At 34.3% G+C, this 13039-nt stretch overlaps 1 protein-coding gene across 5 annotated transcripts in view; it reads right to left on the bottom strand.

Moving 5' to 3' along the window:
• The window catches only part of AFF4 (ALF transcription elongation factor 4), an 82464-nt gene that overhangs the window by 9267 nt on the left and 60158 nt on the right, over positions 1-13039 (bottom strand). For all 5 annotated transcript variants that reach the window (XM_072957282.1, XM_072957281.1, XM_006212818.4 and 2 more), the window contains 8 exons: positions 10327-10415; positions 9478-9718; positions 5840-5934; positions 5192-5255; positions 4936-5072; positions 4587-4658; positions 1477-1570; positions 654-697 (listed from right to left, as the gene is read on the bottom strand). In XM_072957282.1, the coding sequence (XP_072813383.1) occupies positions 654-697; positions 1477-1570; positions 4587-4658; positions 4936-5072; positions 5192-5255; positions 5840-5934; positions 9478-9718; positions 10327-10415 (836 nt within the window). The remainder of the gene's footprint in view (positions 1-653; positions 698-1476; positions 1571-4586; positions 4659-4935; positions 5073-5191; positions 5256-5839; positions 5935-9477; positions 9719-10326; positions 10416-13039) is intronic.

Raw genomic sequence — 13039 nt, 5'->3', positions numbered from 1 at the left:
GAAATCTGGCAGATTCATTTCAGCACTACCGAAATTTGTGAAAATGCCCAAGATCATAAAAAAAGGAAAATCAAATAAAAATTAGGAGGAAAAAAACTATTTGGTAAGAATATTTTTATCTGCACTTTTAGTACTGGGTGGTTAAGAAAATACATAAGGGCAAAGACAGAATGTCAATTAACATAAATAAAATAACTGAAAAAATAAACTTACAAAAAAAAGATTTCATGGTGTTCTTCCTCCTTTTGGGGGATGAGGGAATGGGAGTGATGTGAGGATGGAAGAGAAATTACAATAATGGCACTGTTACTAAATTCTGGCAGTGTCGTGACACAAGTAAAGATCAGCACACTGTGATAAAAGCCCAACTAGCTACGGACGTTAAGCTGTGGGAAGGGCTGAGGTGCTGTAAAAAAACTCAGACTTCTGCTGGTGAAATGTCCCTTCCCTAATCTTTCTAAGATCATGTTCACCAACATATTTTCAATTAAAAAAAAAAAAGACAACTTTAAAAAATATTTTATTAGAGATGGTCTTAAGTTTTTAAAAAGTTGTCATCTTTCCATTTTTGGAAAATGATCAAACCCATTTCACTTTTACATAAAAATAAATTAACTTGTTACATAATATTTTATAGAATAAAGTTTACCTACCTTCCCAAGCCTGGTGATGGTGCTTGAGAATTATTATAAGAATTCTGTGGAGAAAAGGGAATGTACTTAATTTAAAAAAACCAAAAAACAGAAACACACACCACTTATGGGGTACTAAATATATCCAAAAGCACTGGGCCAGTACTGATCTTCAACTTTATTTAGGTGAGAGCTGGCGTGTTCTGGAAGACTGAAAGGAAGAGACAGAGAATGAGTAACAGTCAGATGGATAAAGAGGAGGGGAGAGGGCAGAGAGGGGTAAGTTCCACTGTGTACAAAGGCTGCAGAACAGGGAATGTATGTGACCCTACACTTTTCCTGGAGCAGAGGTTTAGACAAGGAACAAGACAGAGAGACCACGAGGGCCTTGCAGGTCAGGGTCAGACGCTTGGACTTGACTTTGCAGGCAATGGTAAGCTACTAAAGGGGTTCAAAGTCACAACCAGAACAGAATTTTAGGAAAACTTATTTTGTGGTTTAATGAGAAAACATAGGAAGACATTTTAGGAGACTAAGAGAACAGTCTAAGGAAGGAAAGTGAAAACAAAAGACCATTAAAAAGTATAAATTAGGTTTTATGATAAAAATAGGCTACATCTACTGAAATGTCAAGAGCTACTACTGCACATGGCTGCATTGGTTCTACGATCAGATATGAGTGCATGTTAAACTTTCCAAGAAGCCTCAAACTATTTGAAAAGTTCCCAAATAGTAATTCCTCCCCTGCTGTGGCAGGTGAAACATGAGGGCACTTTAGGGGTGGGGATAGATTTTTACAAATTTTGTCTCCCAGGGAATGGACACTCCTCTTTTGCACACTTACCTTCAGGTGCTCTGTCAGTGACTTTGAATACTTCAGAGCAGTTTCTTTCTTCAGTTTGAATAGCCTCAGGTACAGCAAAGACTGGCATCGCAGGCTAGCCAATTAAAAAGGGCAGCTTATTTACCAGGACAGCAGACTCTGGCCACATCTGCATAGACAACCTTTGCATTGTGCAAGAGTACAGGGCTGGTTCATGTGAGCAGACTGTGACATAAGGTCAACAACACTAACCCTTAAGCAGAATTGAAAGGTCTTATTATGCTCTTATTATGGTACACACCTTAGGGAGGGGAGAGAAGGGGAAGAGACCTAGGACTAGCCTCCTTTTTGCTGACATTCAAAAATCAGAACCACACCATAGGACACCAACATGTCATTATAACATATACATTAAAACCTCACTGAGGGGCAGAATCTTTAGATCAGACTATAAATAATCTAAGACAACAAAACCAGCTCAACAATGAATATTACAACTCTGGTGTAACATACAGACACCCAACATGGCTTACAAAGGCGCTGCATGATCATCACTGCCTACCTCTCCAGTTACTTTTACTTATTCCTCTCTGGTCTTTTAGTTCCTTGATAGACAAGCTTCCAGTTTCTTTTCACTATCCAGCCCTTGTACATGTTCCCTCTACCTAAGGACTAGGTCTCCCTACACTCTACTCATACAGTTACATAAACTTGTCCTTCAAAGTACTTAACTCATATACTTGTATGGTTATTTGATTAAGTTATGGCTCCTCACACTAAACACTAGACTCCATGACAAACAGAACTGTATCAGTTTTATCCACAGCTGCATTCCCAGCTGTTAAACACAGTGCCAGGTAAAGTAAAAACCCGTAACAAAGGAACTGATAATTTAAAAGAAAAAAAAAAAAAAAAGAACTGATAATATTTCTCTGGGGCCAAGCAAACAACCCATATTCTTTATTCTGAACAAGATAAATGTTTGCTCCCTAAAGTAAGGTATATGGATATGTAATGGAAAGAAACGATACCAAAAGAAGAGACTAGAAAAGTGACCACTTAAGACAATGAAGAGTTCTAATATCAGTCCCACTCTACCCAAAGCTTTTGTCACAGGGACAATGGATCAGAGATACAACTTAAAATCTTTCAGTTCTTTTCTACTTTACCCATCAAGAATAGATTTATGCTGTAACTGGACAACTATAGGACACTGATAAAAGAAATCAAAGATGACACGAACAGCTGAAAAGATATACTGTGTACTTGGGTTAAAGAATCAATATTGTTAAAATGACCATACTATGCAAGGCAATCTACAGATCCAATGCAATTCCTATCAAAATACCAATGGCATTTTTCACAGAACTATGGGGAATATAGCCAATATTTTGTAAGAACTATAAATGAAAAGTAACCTTTAAAAACAAATAAATTTAGAATTTGTAAAGAAACACATAAGACCCCAAATAGTCAAAACAATCTTGAGAAAGAAGAAAAAAGCTGGAGGAGTCATGCTCCCTGACTTTGGACTATACTACAAAGCTATAGTAATCAAAATAGTATGGGACTGCCACTGAAACAGACACATGGATCAGTGGAACAGGACTGAGAGCCCAGAAACAACACCATGCACTTACAGTCAATTGATCTACAACAAATAAGGCAACAATATACAATCGAGAAAAGACAGTCTATTCAATAAGTGGTGCTGGGAAAACTAGACAGCTATACGTAAAACAGTAAAATTAGAACATTCTCTAACACCATACACAAAAATAAACTCAAAATTAAATACTTAACTGTAAGGCCAGATACTATAAAACCCCTAGAGGAAAACATAGGCAGAATACTCTTTGACATAAATTGCAGCAGTAATTTTTTGGATCCATCTCCCAGAGTAATGGAAATAAAAAGCAAAAATAAAAAAAGAAGAACTAATTAGACATAAAAGCTTTTGTACAGCAAAGGAAACCATTGATAAAACAAAAAGACAACCGACTGAAAGGGGGAAAATACTTGCAAATGATACGACCAATAAGGGATATTATCCAACATATACAAACAGCTCATATAACTCAACATCAAAAAGAGAAAAAAAAAAAGGGGGCAGAAGACCTGAATAGGCATTTTTCCAAAGAGAAGATGCAGATAACCAACAGGCACATGAAAAGATGCTAAACATCACTAATCAACTGGAAAATGAAAATCAAACTACAGTGCGGTATTACCTCATACCTGTCAGAACTGCTATCATCAAAAAGAACACAGATAACAAATACTGACAAGGATGTGGAGAAAAGGGAATCCTCATACACTGTTGGTGTAGGAATGTAAATTGGTGCAGCCACTGTATAAAACAGTATGGAGGTTTCTCAAAAAAATAAAAACAAAACTACCATATGACCCAGAAATTTCACTCCTGGGTATCTATCTGGGAAACAAAACAAAACAAACACTAATTCAAAAAGACATATGCACCCCAATGTTCATAGCAGCATTACTTAACAAATTGCCAAGATAGGGAAGCAACCTAAGTGTCCAACAACAGATGAAAGGATAAAGAAGTTATTGTGTGTACACACAAACACACAGACACACATACAATGGAATTCTTTTCAACCATTAAAAAAATGAAATTTTGTCATTTGTAACAACATGGATGGACTTGCAGGGTATTATGCTAAGTGAAGTAAGTCAGACAGAGAAAGACAAATACTATACATCACTTATATGTGGAATCTAAAAAAAGACAACAAACTAGTGAATATAACAAAAAAGAATCAGATTCACAGACACAGAGAACAAACTAGTGGTTACGGAGTAGGGGGTGGGGATACAGAGGTAGGGGAGAGGGAGGTACAAACCACTGGGTATAAGGTAAGCTCAAAGATGTAATGTACAACATGGGGAGTATAGCCAATACTTTGTAATAACTATAAATGAAAAGTAACCTTTAAAACTGTATAAATATTTTTAATTCAAAAAATTAAATCAGAAAAACAAAGAATAGACTTATGACTGTGTAATGGAAGGCTGATTCAAGGATAACTTTCAGAAGAACACAGTACAATTTATTAATGAAACTGCCTTGTCATCTAGCAGAGGCTAAAACACACAACACTTCTTACCAAAGTACTGTGAGTCTTTTATCTGCAGCTGTAGCATCTGGTGCCAAGTAATTCTTTAGCTTCATCGTGTATCTGTGGGTTAATATAACAACAACAACAAAAATGACACAAAATATAGTAAGTCATCTGTCTTTGACTTCTTTAGTCTTCTAAACATTAGAATCAAAAATGAAGGCAAAAATACCCACTGAAGTATCTAGTTCTCCTTATCCAAGGACAATAAAGGACTAATGATCCTCTTTAGCTTTACTCTATATAATATTATATATATATTATATATAATATAAAACTTTCCTACATGGACCAGAGAAATATTACAGCCAATGATGTGGCAAGGTTTCCCACTTACTTGATGAGCTCCACCGTCTCTGAATACATAAGGAATGGGGATTTGGATTCCTGAGCATTTTTTTCTAATGCATTCCCACATTCAATGAAAGATACCACAGCATCAAGATAGTATACAGCTTTCTCAAACCTATCAGACTGAAGAAAGGAGAATAAAGGTAATGAAAGCAGCACTGATGTCCTATGGGAACAAACATCAAATGAAGATTTAAATTAATTTGATTAAATATATATATGTGAGGAGAATATTTACATACCAATGCATCTGCATTGTGCTTTAGCTTTTTTGCTTCTTGTAAATAATGGTCTGCTGAATAATTTCTGCAAAGTAAATTTTTATTGTAAAAAAAAAAGGTAAATATTTTTGTAAGATAATACTAGTTCATTTTTAGTCTCTAATATCATTCAGTTTTCATGTCCTCAAGTGAAGAAAATGAGCTATTACTAAACATTCAAACCATTTTTTTTCTAACAAACACTTACATTGGGTTAAGAGAATAAATTTTGGCCAACTCGGCAAATTTTCTACTTCGGAAAACAGAACTCAGACACTCTGGTATTAAGTGCTAACTTACCCAAGTTGTTCGAAAGATTTAGAGTAAATGAAATGTGGGTAGGAAAAATAATCTCTTACCAAAATGGAGGAAAAAAGCCAACATTGCTCTTACTTATTTAAGAAAGCCTCTATTTTAAATAGTAAGGCCAGCAGCAGTAAGATTCTATGGAAGGTACATTACTCACATTCCCCATGAGAATCATGGAGTTAAGTTAAAGGAGCAATACTTGGAGTACTGGGTACCTTTCAAATTAAAACTTGAATAGATCACTGACAGAAATTAAAGTGAGTTTCCTGTATACTGACTGGAATGATTTCTTGAATGCATAAAAATTCATATTTATCTCACCTGTCATCAAAGGCAAGCTTCGTTCTCCGAGGCTTAGAACCATCAGGAGTTGGTGTAGATGGAGGACAGTTAGAAGAGCTATTTGGAGCCTTTTCCTAACCAAAAAAACACATAGCTGTGTTGAGAATTGTGAGATTAAAATTAAACTAAAACTATCTCTTGAGCCACTGGTTAAAAAGGAAACAAAATTTCATTGCCTTTGGTAATTAATTTCCTTGTTATAAAATTTTAAAATTTCAGAAGGTTAACGTCTTTTTCGTGGAATAAGCCCGTTTTATATAACCAAAAATGTTCTTTATAATATTTGGGGTCTACTATGTGCCAGGATGGACCTAGCACTTGTTAAAACATAAGGAAGACACAAACTAAATATCAATATAACAATACTACTTAAGACAAAGTTTACTGGTAATTAGTGCTCAATGAAAACAGCAATAATAATATCAAACATTTACTATGTGCTTACTGCTTACCAGGCATGAAGTTAAGTAGGTATTTAGTATAATCATTAATTCTTCAACAACCCTATGAAATATGTAATGCTATTAGGATAGAATAAAAAGCAGTCTCAAGAAGGTTGAGTAACTTGCCCAAGTTCAAACAGCTTTTAAGTAATACTCCTGGAGTTTGGGCTTTAAATTCACATCTGACAGCTTTCAAAAGCCACTTTCTTAAACTTTATTCTGCCTCCTATCAACATAGATAATGCAAGGGCTATGAACCTGTCTTCTCAACCGCTTCCCCATCCAGCTCTATGTATAATAAAATGAATACACATTTTTCCCATAATAAAACACCGTGAATAAGTAGAATTTATCTTATGAATGCACGAATCTCAGCATTAGAAAACCCAGTAACATATAATTTTAATACTTCTGCTTAAAATCTGTTTAAAAGAAATCATGCAGCATTTGTTTCTTTTCCTGTATAAGAGCTCTGCAGTTTCACCCATTACAACTTCCTTCAAGAATGAAAAGTCCTGAGATTTGAGAAAATACTAAGCTCTTTATGGTAAAGGTTACATGTTTATGAAATGGATTCCTGAATATTGCTGCAATGTAACATTACTTGGACAGTTTTCCCTCTATGTTTTATAAACAAGATCTACAAGTGCCTAAGTTTAGATTTACTGAAGGAAAACTGAAGCTTCTGAAAATAAAGAAGAACTACTATGTATGGTGACAGATGTTAAACAGACTTACTGTGGTGATCACTTTGCAATACATACATACATGCAATCATTATGTTGTATTCCTAAAACCAATATAATGTTATATATCAAGTAGATCTCAATACAAAACAAAACAAAATAAACCTTGCAAAACTTATTTCAGTAGCCAACAGAACAAATTGACGAAATATGTCAGCATACAGAAGGTTTGAAAACATGACTAATCTAACTGAATTATATAGATCCCTGCCCCCAATTTATGCAGAAAACATATTCTTTTCAAATACAAAACATTACAAAAATATACCATATACTATACTCTTTCATAAAGCAACTTAACAAATTTCAAAAGATTGCTACATGCAGACTACTTTCCAACCCCAAAGCAATTAAAGTGGAAGTACTAACCGAAAGACAACTAGAAAATCTCCGCGTTCGGATATCAAGTAACATACTTTTAAATAACTCTTGGGACAAAGGTGAAATCACAATGAAATTAAAAAACACTTAAGCTGAGTTATAAAAATATTATATACTAAATCTCAGGGATGCCGTTAAAGCAATATTTAGATGAAAATATGTAGTCTAACTGCTTCTATCAGAGAAAGAAAAAAGGCTTAAAATTAATTAAAAAAAATTTGAAGCTAATAAACAGAATAGCAAAACAGAAAGAATAAGAAAGTAAAGTATAAAAAGTATAAATTAATGAAAGAGAAAACAAAAATAAACTACAGAGAAACAAGAAAAAGGCTGTTTTTTGAAAAGACAACTTAAAGTGATAAACCTCTGATGAGATTGATCAAGGCAAAAAGATGGCACAGAGAACTAATATTAAGAATAAAAGAGGAATGTATAGCAATGCTATAGATATTAAAAACATGAATGAACAAAATTTATGACAACATATTTCAAAACTTTGATAATGAGCAAAAGTCTAAAAAAACAAAAATTATATGTAATTTTGGTTTTTCATTTCTAATTTTTCTTTAGTTGATATAAGAAATAGCATATTTTCTAACTAAATTACAGATTTTTCTTTAATAAACTCATATATAATTGCCTAAATTGGAAACTGCCAAGACTAACATTAACAACTTTAACAGCTGTTAAGTCCATAAGATCTTAAAACCAAAGTGGTCTGGGCCAATATATTTTATATTCTGTTGATAACAACAAAAGACCCAATAACTACATTTGATCCAAATACTTCCTGATTATCCAGTAAGTTAAACACTGGATAAAACACAAAACAAGTAAGGTACAAATCCCAGCTTTCTAGAACCTAACAAACCAATAAAGAAGAGACACAAACAATGAGTTTTACCTATGGGATAACAGAAGCCAAATGAGCAGGTGAGCTGAATGAGTGCATTTAAGAAAAGAGAGAGCGATAAAAGGTTTAAAGAAATAAGCAGACAGGCCTCAAATCCTACAGTTAAAGGATGGAAAATGAAGAAAGATCCAGAACAGGTCCCTCAAGGACATTAGGATTAACTATTAAAACTATCACAGAAGGGGGTCCAGTTAGAGAAAAGGCCTTCTGAATATTTCAATTTGAGATGCTATTCACAATTAAAATTACTTCAATTTAAAAAATTTAATGTTTAAATGTTTAAAAAATTTAACCACATTTAGTAAGCACAACTAACTGCCTTTAACAGTCAATTTTTTCAACTTTTTTTTTCCAAATACAGGTACTGGGGATTGAACCCAGGACCTCACGTATGCTAAGCCTGCACTCTACCACTGAGTGATAGCCACCCGCCATTTTTTTCAACTCCTAAACCTTTGCTTATTTAAGTCACAAATAATAATTCAGTGAATTGTATTCTTAAAAATTTAGGTTTTTCTTAATTTGTCAGAGAGTTTGCTCCTGCTTAGAACAGATTAGAAAGCAATGCAAAAACCTGGTAAACAAATTCAGTGTAAAATCCTGAAGTACAGCCTTCAAAAAGCTTCTCTGATCCAATTCCCCACCCAGAAACATTAAGAATATTCCCCTACATTATATTCATGCTCAGGAATAACTCCAGTGCTAGTTGAGCTGAAGAATAAAGAACTTTTTTCTTCTTATGAAGCCCAATTGTTGCTCTATCACTTAATACAACTTGCTTATAAAATCTAATTCTAAAAAATCCAAAGTCAATTTAAAACCACAGAAAAGAACCCAATCAGAGCAACTGGAGTTTATTTATAAATTCAATCATAATCAATTGTTTTTCCATAACCAATTTTTCCAACTATGGGTTTCTATCTTAATTAATATGCATGTGGCCAGGTGAGTACTGCTTTCATGGTCTCAGATCACTATGTAAGTTCATCTTCAAGATCACGACATTTTGAGAGTAAAGATGCATAGGTCTGTAAAATTAATGAGATTATTACAGAATTTTCAAAGCACAGTGTCTCTTTGGAGAAGTCATATGGTAAGATTAATTTTCAAAAGGTTCAGGTTCCCAACGCCTACCTTGACCTCCTTAGAGCTACTGGAAGTCTTCCCTTCAGTCCTCTTCTGCTTTGATGTGGATGAGCTGTTTTTGCTGCTGCCACTATTCTCCTTGTTGCTGTTATTACTGGACTTTAAGGAAGAAGACTGACTAATAGTCCTCTTTCGGGAGCCATGCTCTGTTTTTGTATCTTTTGAAGGAACAGGCCCAGCAGGAGAAGGCAACAAATCTTTTTCTTTTGTAGCACTCTGCTTAGATGACCTGCCAAACGAAACAAATGCCCTCATTTCTCTACACAGTCATACAGGAGTGATGGATCTTTTCCATTTCTTTTTGTCTGCCTTTAAGATAAATTTATTTTTCTCTGTTTGATTACTAGAACACATGATTTCTAAAAAACAAAATAAAACTATAAATTTCATGAGAGCAGACAACTTGTCTGTTTTATTCCCCACCATGGTTATATACCCAGGTCCTAATTCTTGGCCTGCCACACCAGTATTCAATAAACATTGGTTGAGTAAATGAATAAAAAGATGAATAGTGAATGAAGATATTAATGCTCACAAGTCTCTTGCAAGTTATACATAAGCTTGTTGTCAAGCCTATAAATTATAAAGCTTTTATTCTTATCCTATACTCACCTCCTATTCCACTAAAAATACGAGGAGGAACAAGTGACTGGATCATAAATGCTTTCCAACCCAATTGATTAAAAGCAAAAGCTCCTACTATTTGGTATACGTTCGTATGCAGATGTACATGACACATATTTACTAAAAGAAACACTCTAAGAGCATGTTAGAAAGTACCCAACAGCAAATGACATACATAGATTAACACACATGTAACATGTTTTGGGGACGTACTCTTTGTTGCTGGATGGCTTATGGCCTGCTGAATTCTTGTCCTCCGTTTTGGGTTTCTTGCTCTCATTTGCTCGGTTATCATCTTCATTCTGGATGAAAAATAGAAAAATGCAGCTACTATGTTTGATTTTTATTCATCTAATTTCAGTTTCCAGCACTAGTCACCACTAAACACTTTACCTCTGATAAACTTCAGAAAGAAAGTAAATGTGAAGTGAAAGAATTCATTTAAACAATGTTTAAGAAATCAGGTTTTCAGTCTAAGGAGTCTCCTACTTTAGATAAAAAGAGCTAGAATGCGGAAACAGTCTTTTAGATGGCCTCTTTACAGCCTAATGATTTGGTTGGGGGTGGGGAGGTGAGATTATATAATTCACACACCATAAAACTTACTCTTTAAAAGGGTACAATTCAACGACTTTTTAGCATATTCACAGAGCTGTACAACCATCACCAAAATCAATTTTAGAATATTTTCATTATCTCAAAACAAACCACCTTGTCTCCATTAGCAGTCACTCCTCATTCCTTCCACCTCCAGACCTGGCAATCACTAATTTATACACTCAGTCTTTGTAGCTTTGCCTATTCAAGACATTTCATTAAAATGCAATCATACAGTATTGTCTGGCCTTTGTATGTGGTTCCCTTCACTTAGCATTTTTAAGAATCATCTATGCTGTAACATTTAGCAGTACCTTATTCTTTTTACAGTTAAATCTATTCCATTACATGAAAACACCATATTTCATTTATCTATTTATCAGTTGGGTTGTCTCTACTTTTCAAGTACAGGTTTTTGTGTGGACATGGTTTCACTGTTCTTGGGTGTATACAGAGGAGTGACTCATAAGGTAATACTCTATTTTACCTTTTTGAGGAACTGCTAAACTATGTTCCAAAGCAGCTATATCATCTCACATCCTCACCAGCACTACAGTCCTCCACATCTTAACCAACATTTGTTACTGTCCATCTTTTTGATTATAGTCAACCTAATGATTTTTTGAGAAACTTCTTTGCTGAAACAAAAAGCTGTATAGGCCCATCTGTAATTGCCAATATTACTCTGCTCAGTGAATCTAAATTTTCCTATTGCTTTAAATATCAGGGCACACAGACTGCAAGCATTCTGCCATAACAAAATAATTTGATCCAGTGCACAAATGATTAAAGACAGACATGTGAAAACATGAGAAAAAGGAATCTACATCCTTCATTATCCTTGCCTGGGTCTCTTCCCAATACTGCCTGCTTCATTTTCAGGAACTGCCCTACCCCAGACACTTAATTTAGCCAAAGCCACAAATTTCAAAGATCATCAAGTTTCCCGGTGTTATACATCTTATAAAATCAAAACTTGACTTGTGGGTATTGATAGAAAACTTGGGAGGAATATTTGCCAATGAGGCTTGGGGGAGGGGAGGAGATACAGGGCACTACTACTTTTAGAGGAAGGGGATTTTTTTATTATAAGTTATATATATTATAAAACTTTAAACAAGAGTAAAAAAGACTTTCACTTTCTATATTCTAAATATCTGAAAATCTTATAAAGAATATGTAACACTTATTAAGCACAAAAGGATCATTTTTTTTATTCCATAAGAAATCCTTTAGTTTTTTAAAGAGCAGATCCTGTCATATACAAGCTCTTACTGTAATTCTATGAATTAAATCCCAAAACCAAATCCAGCAATCTGAGGCTGTGAGCTATAGGGGCCAGCAGCCTGAAAACAGCTTACTAGTTGAATAAATCATCTCTTTACTACAATAATGGAAACTTACTAGCTATAGCACTGAAAGTAGTAAGCTTTCTTCAGTTTTCTAGAAATTCAAATTTTTAAAAAATCCCCAATTTAAAAAAAAAATTTCTTTTCTTTTTTTATTTTCTTTGGGGGGGGGTAATTTATTTTATGTGCTCATTTATTTATTTTTAGAGGAGGTACTGGGGATTGAACCCAGGACCTTGTACATGCTAAGCACATACTCTACCACTTGAGCTAAACTCTCCCCCGCCAAAATAACCAAGTTTTGAAGATGAAAAAAAAAAAGTATTATTCTAGTTTCTGCAAACAGACATCATCATCAGCATATAGTACTGTGGTTTCAAGAAAAACAGAGAGGAAAAAACCTCCAGCTCACTTTAAGAAAAATGCTGTATTCTTCTTATTTTCCTACATGAGATTCTCAAGGTCAACTGGGACTGGGGTTTTGTTCTGAGTCCACCTGGTACAATCATTCTGGTTATCTATTCTGTTCACCTGCTCACGTTTTCAGTCTTTTACAATCATATTCATACATATATATCAAGGGAAATTAGACTATTGTTCAATACAGATTATTAAAATTTACTTTCCTATAAAGATTTCTCACTTGAGCTGAAAGATCAAGCTTTTTTTCTCAAAGAATCTGTCTACATATCTAAGTTTTTCAGCTCTTTTCATTTTGTCTATTAACCTTCAATCACAAGACATCTGTGATTTTTCACATTTACTTGGTCTAAAAAAAGATGACTTTAAAATATATACCAACCTTTGCCTCTAAATCCAAATTATCTTGAAAGTATTTAGGCACAAGAGCTGGTTATGTGCCAGCAGATGTTTTTAGTTCTGAACTTGCAGTTATGGGTGTTTGAAAAGTGAAAAAACTGCAGCATAGCTAGGTACAGTGGATTGGTGGAAGCTCTTAATGACAAGTTAAAATTGGTGAG

This window comes from Vicugna pacos, chromosome 3, assembly GCF_048564905.1.
Source record: "Vicugna pacos chromosome 3, VicPac4, whole genome shotgun sequence".
In the NCBI taxonomy this organism is placed as follows: Eukaryota; Metazoa; Chordata; class Mammalia; order Artiodactyla; family Camelidae; genus Vicugna; species Vicugna pacos.
Note: the sequence above shows the minus strand (reverse complement) of the source record. Positions and strands in the feature narration are given on the sequence as shown.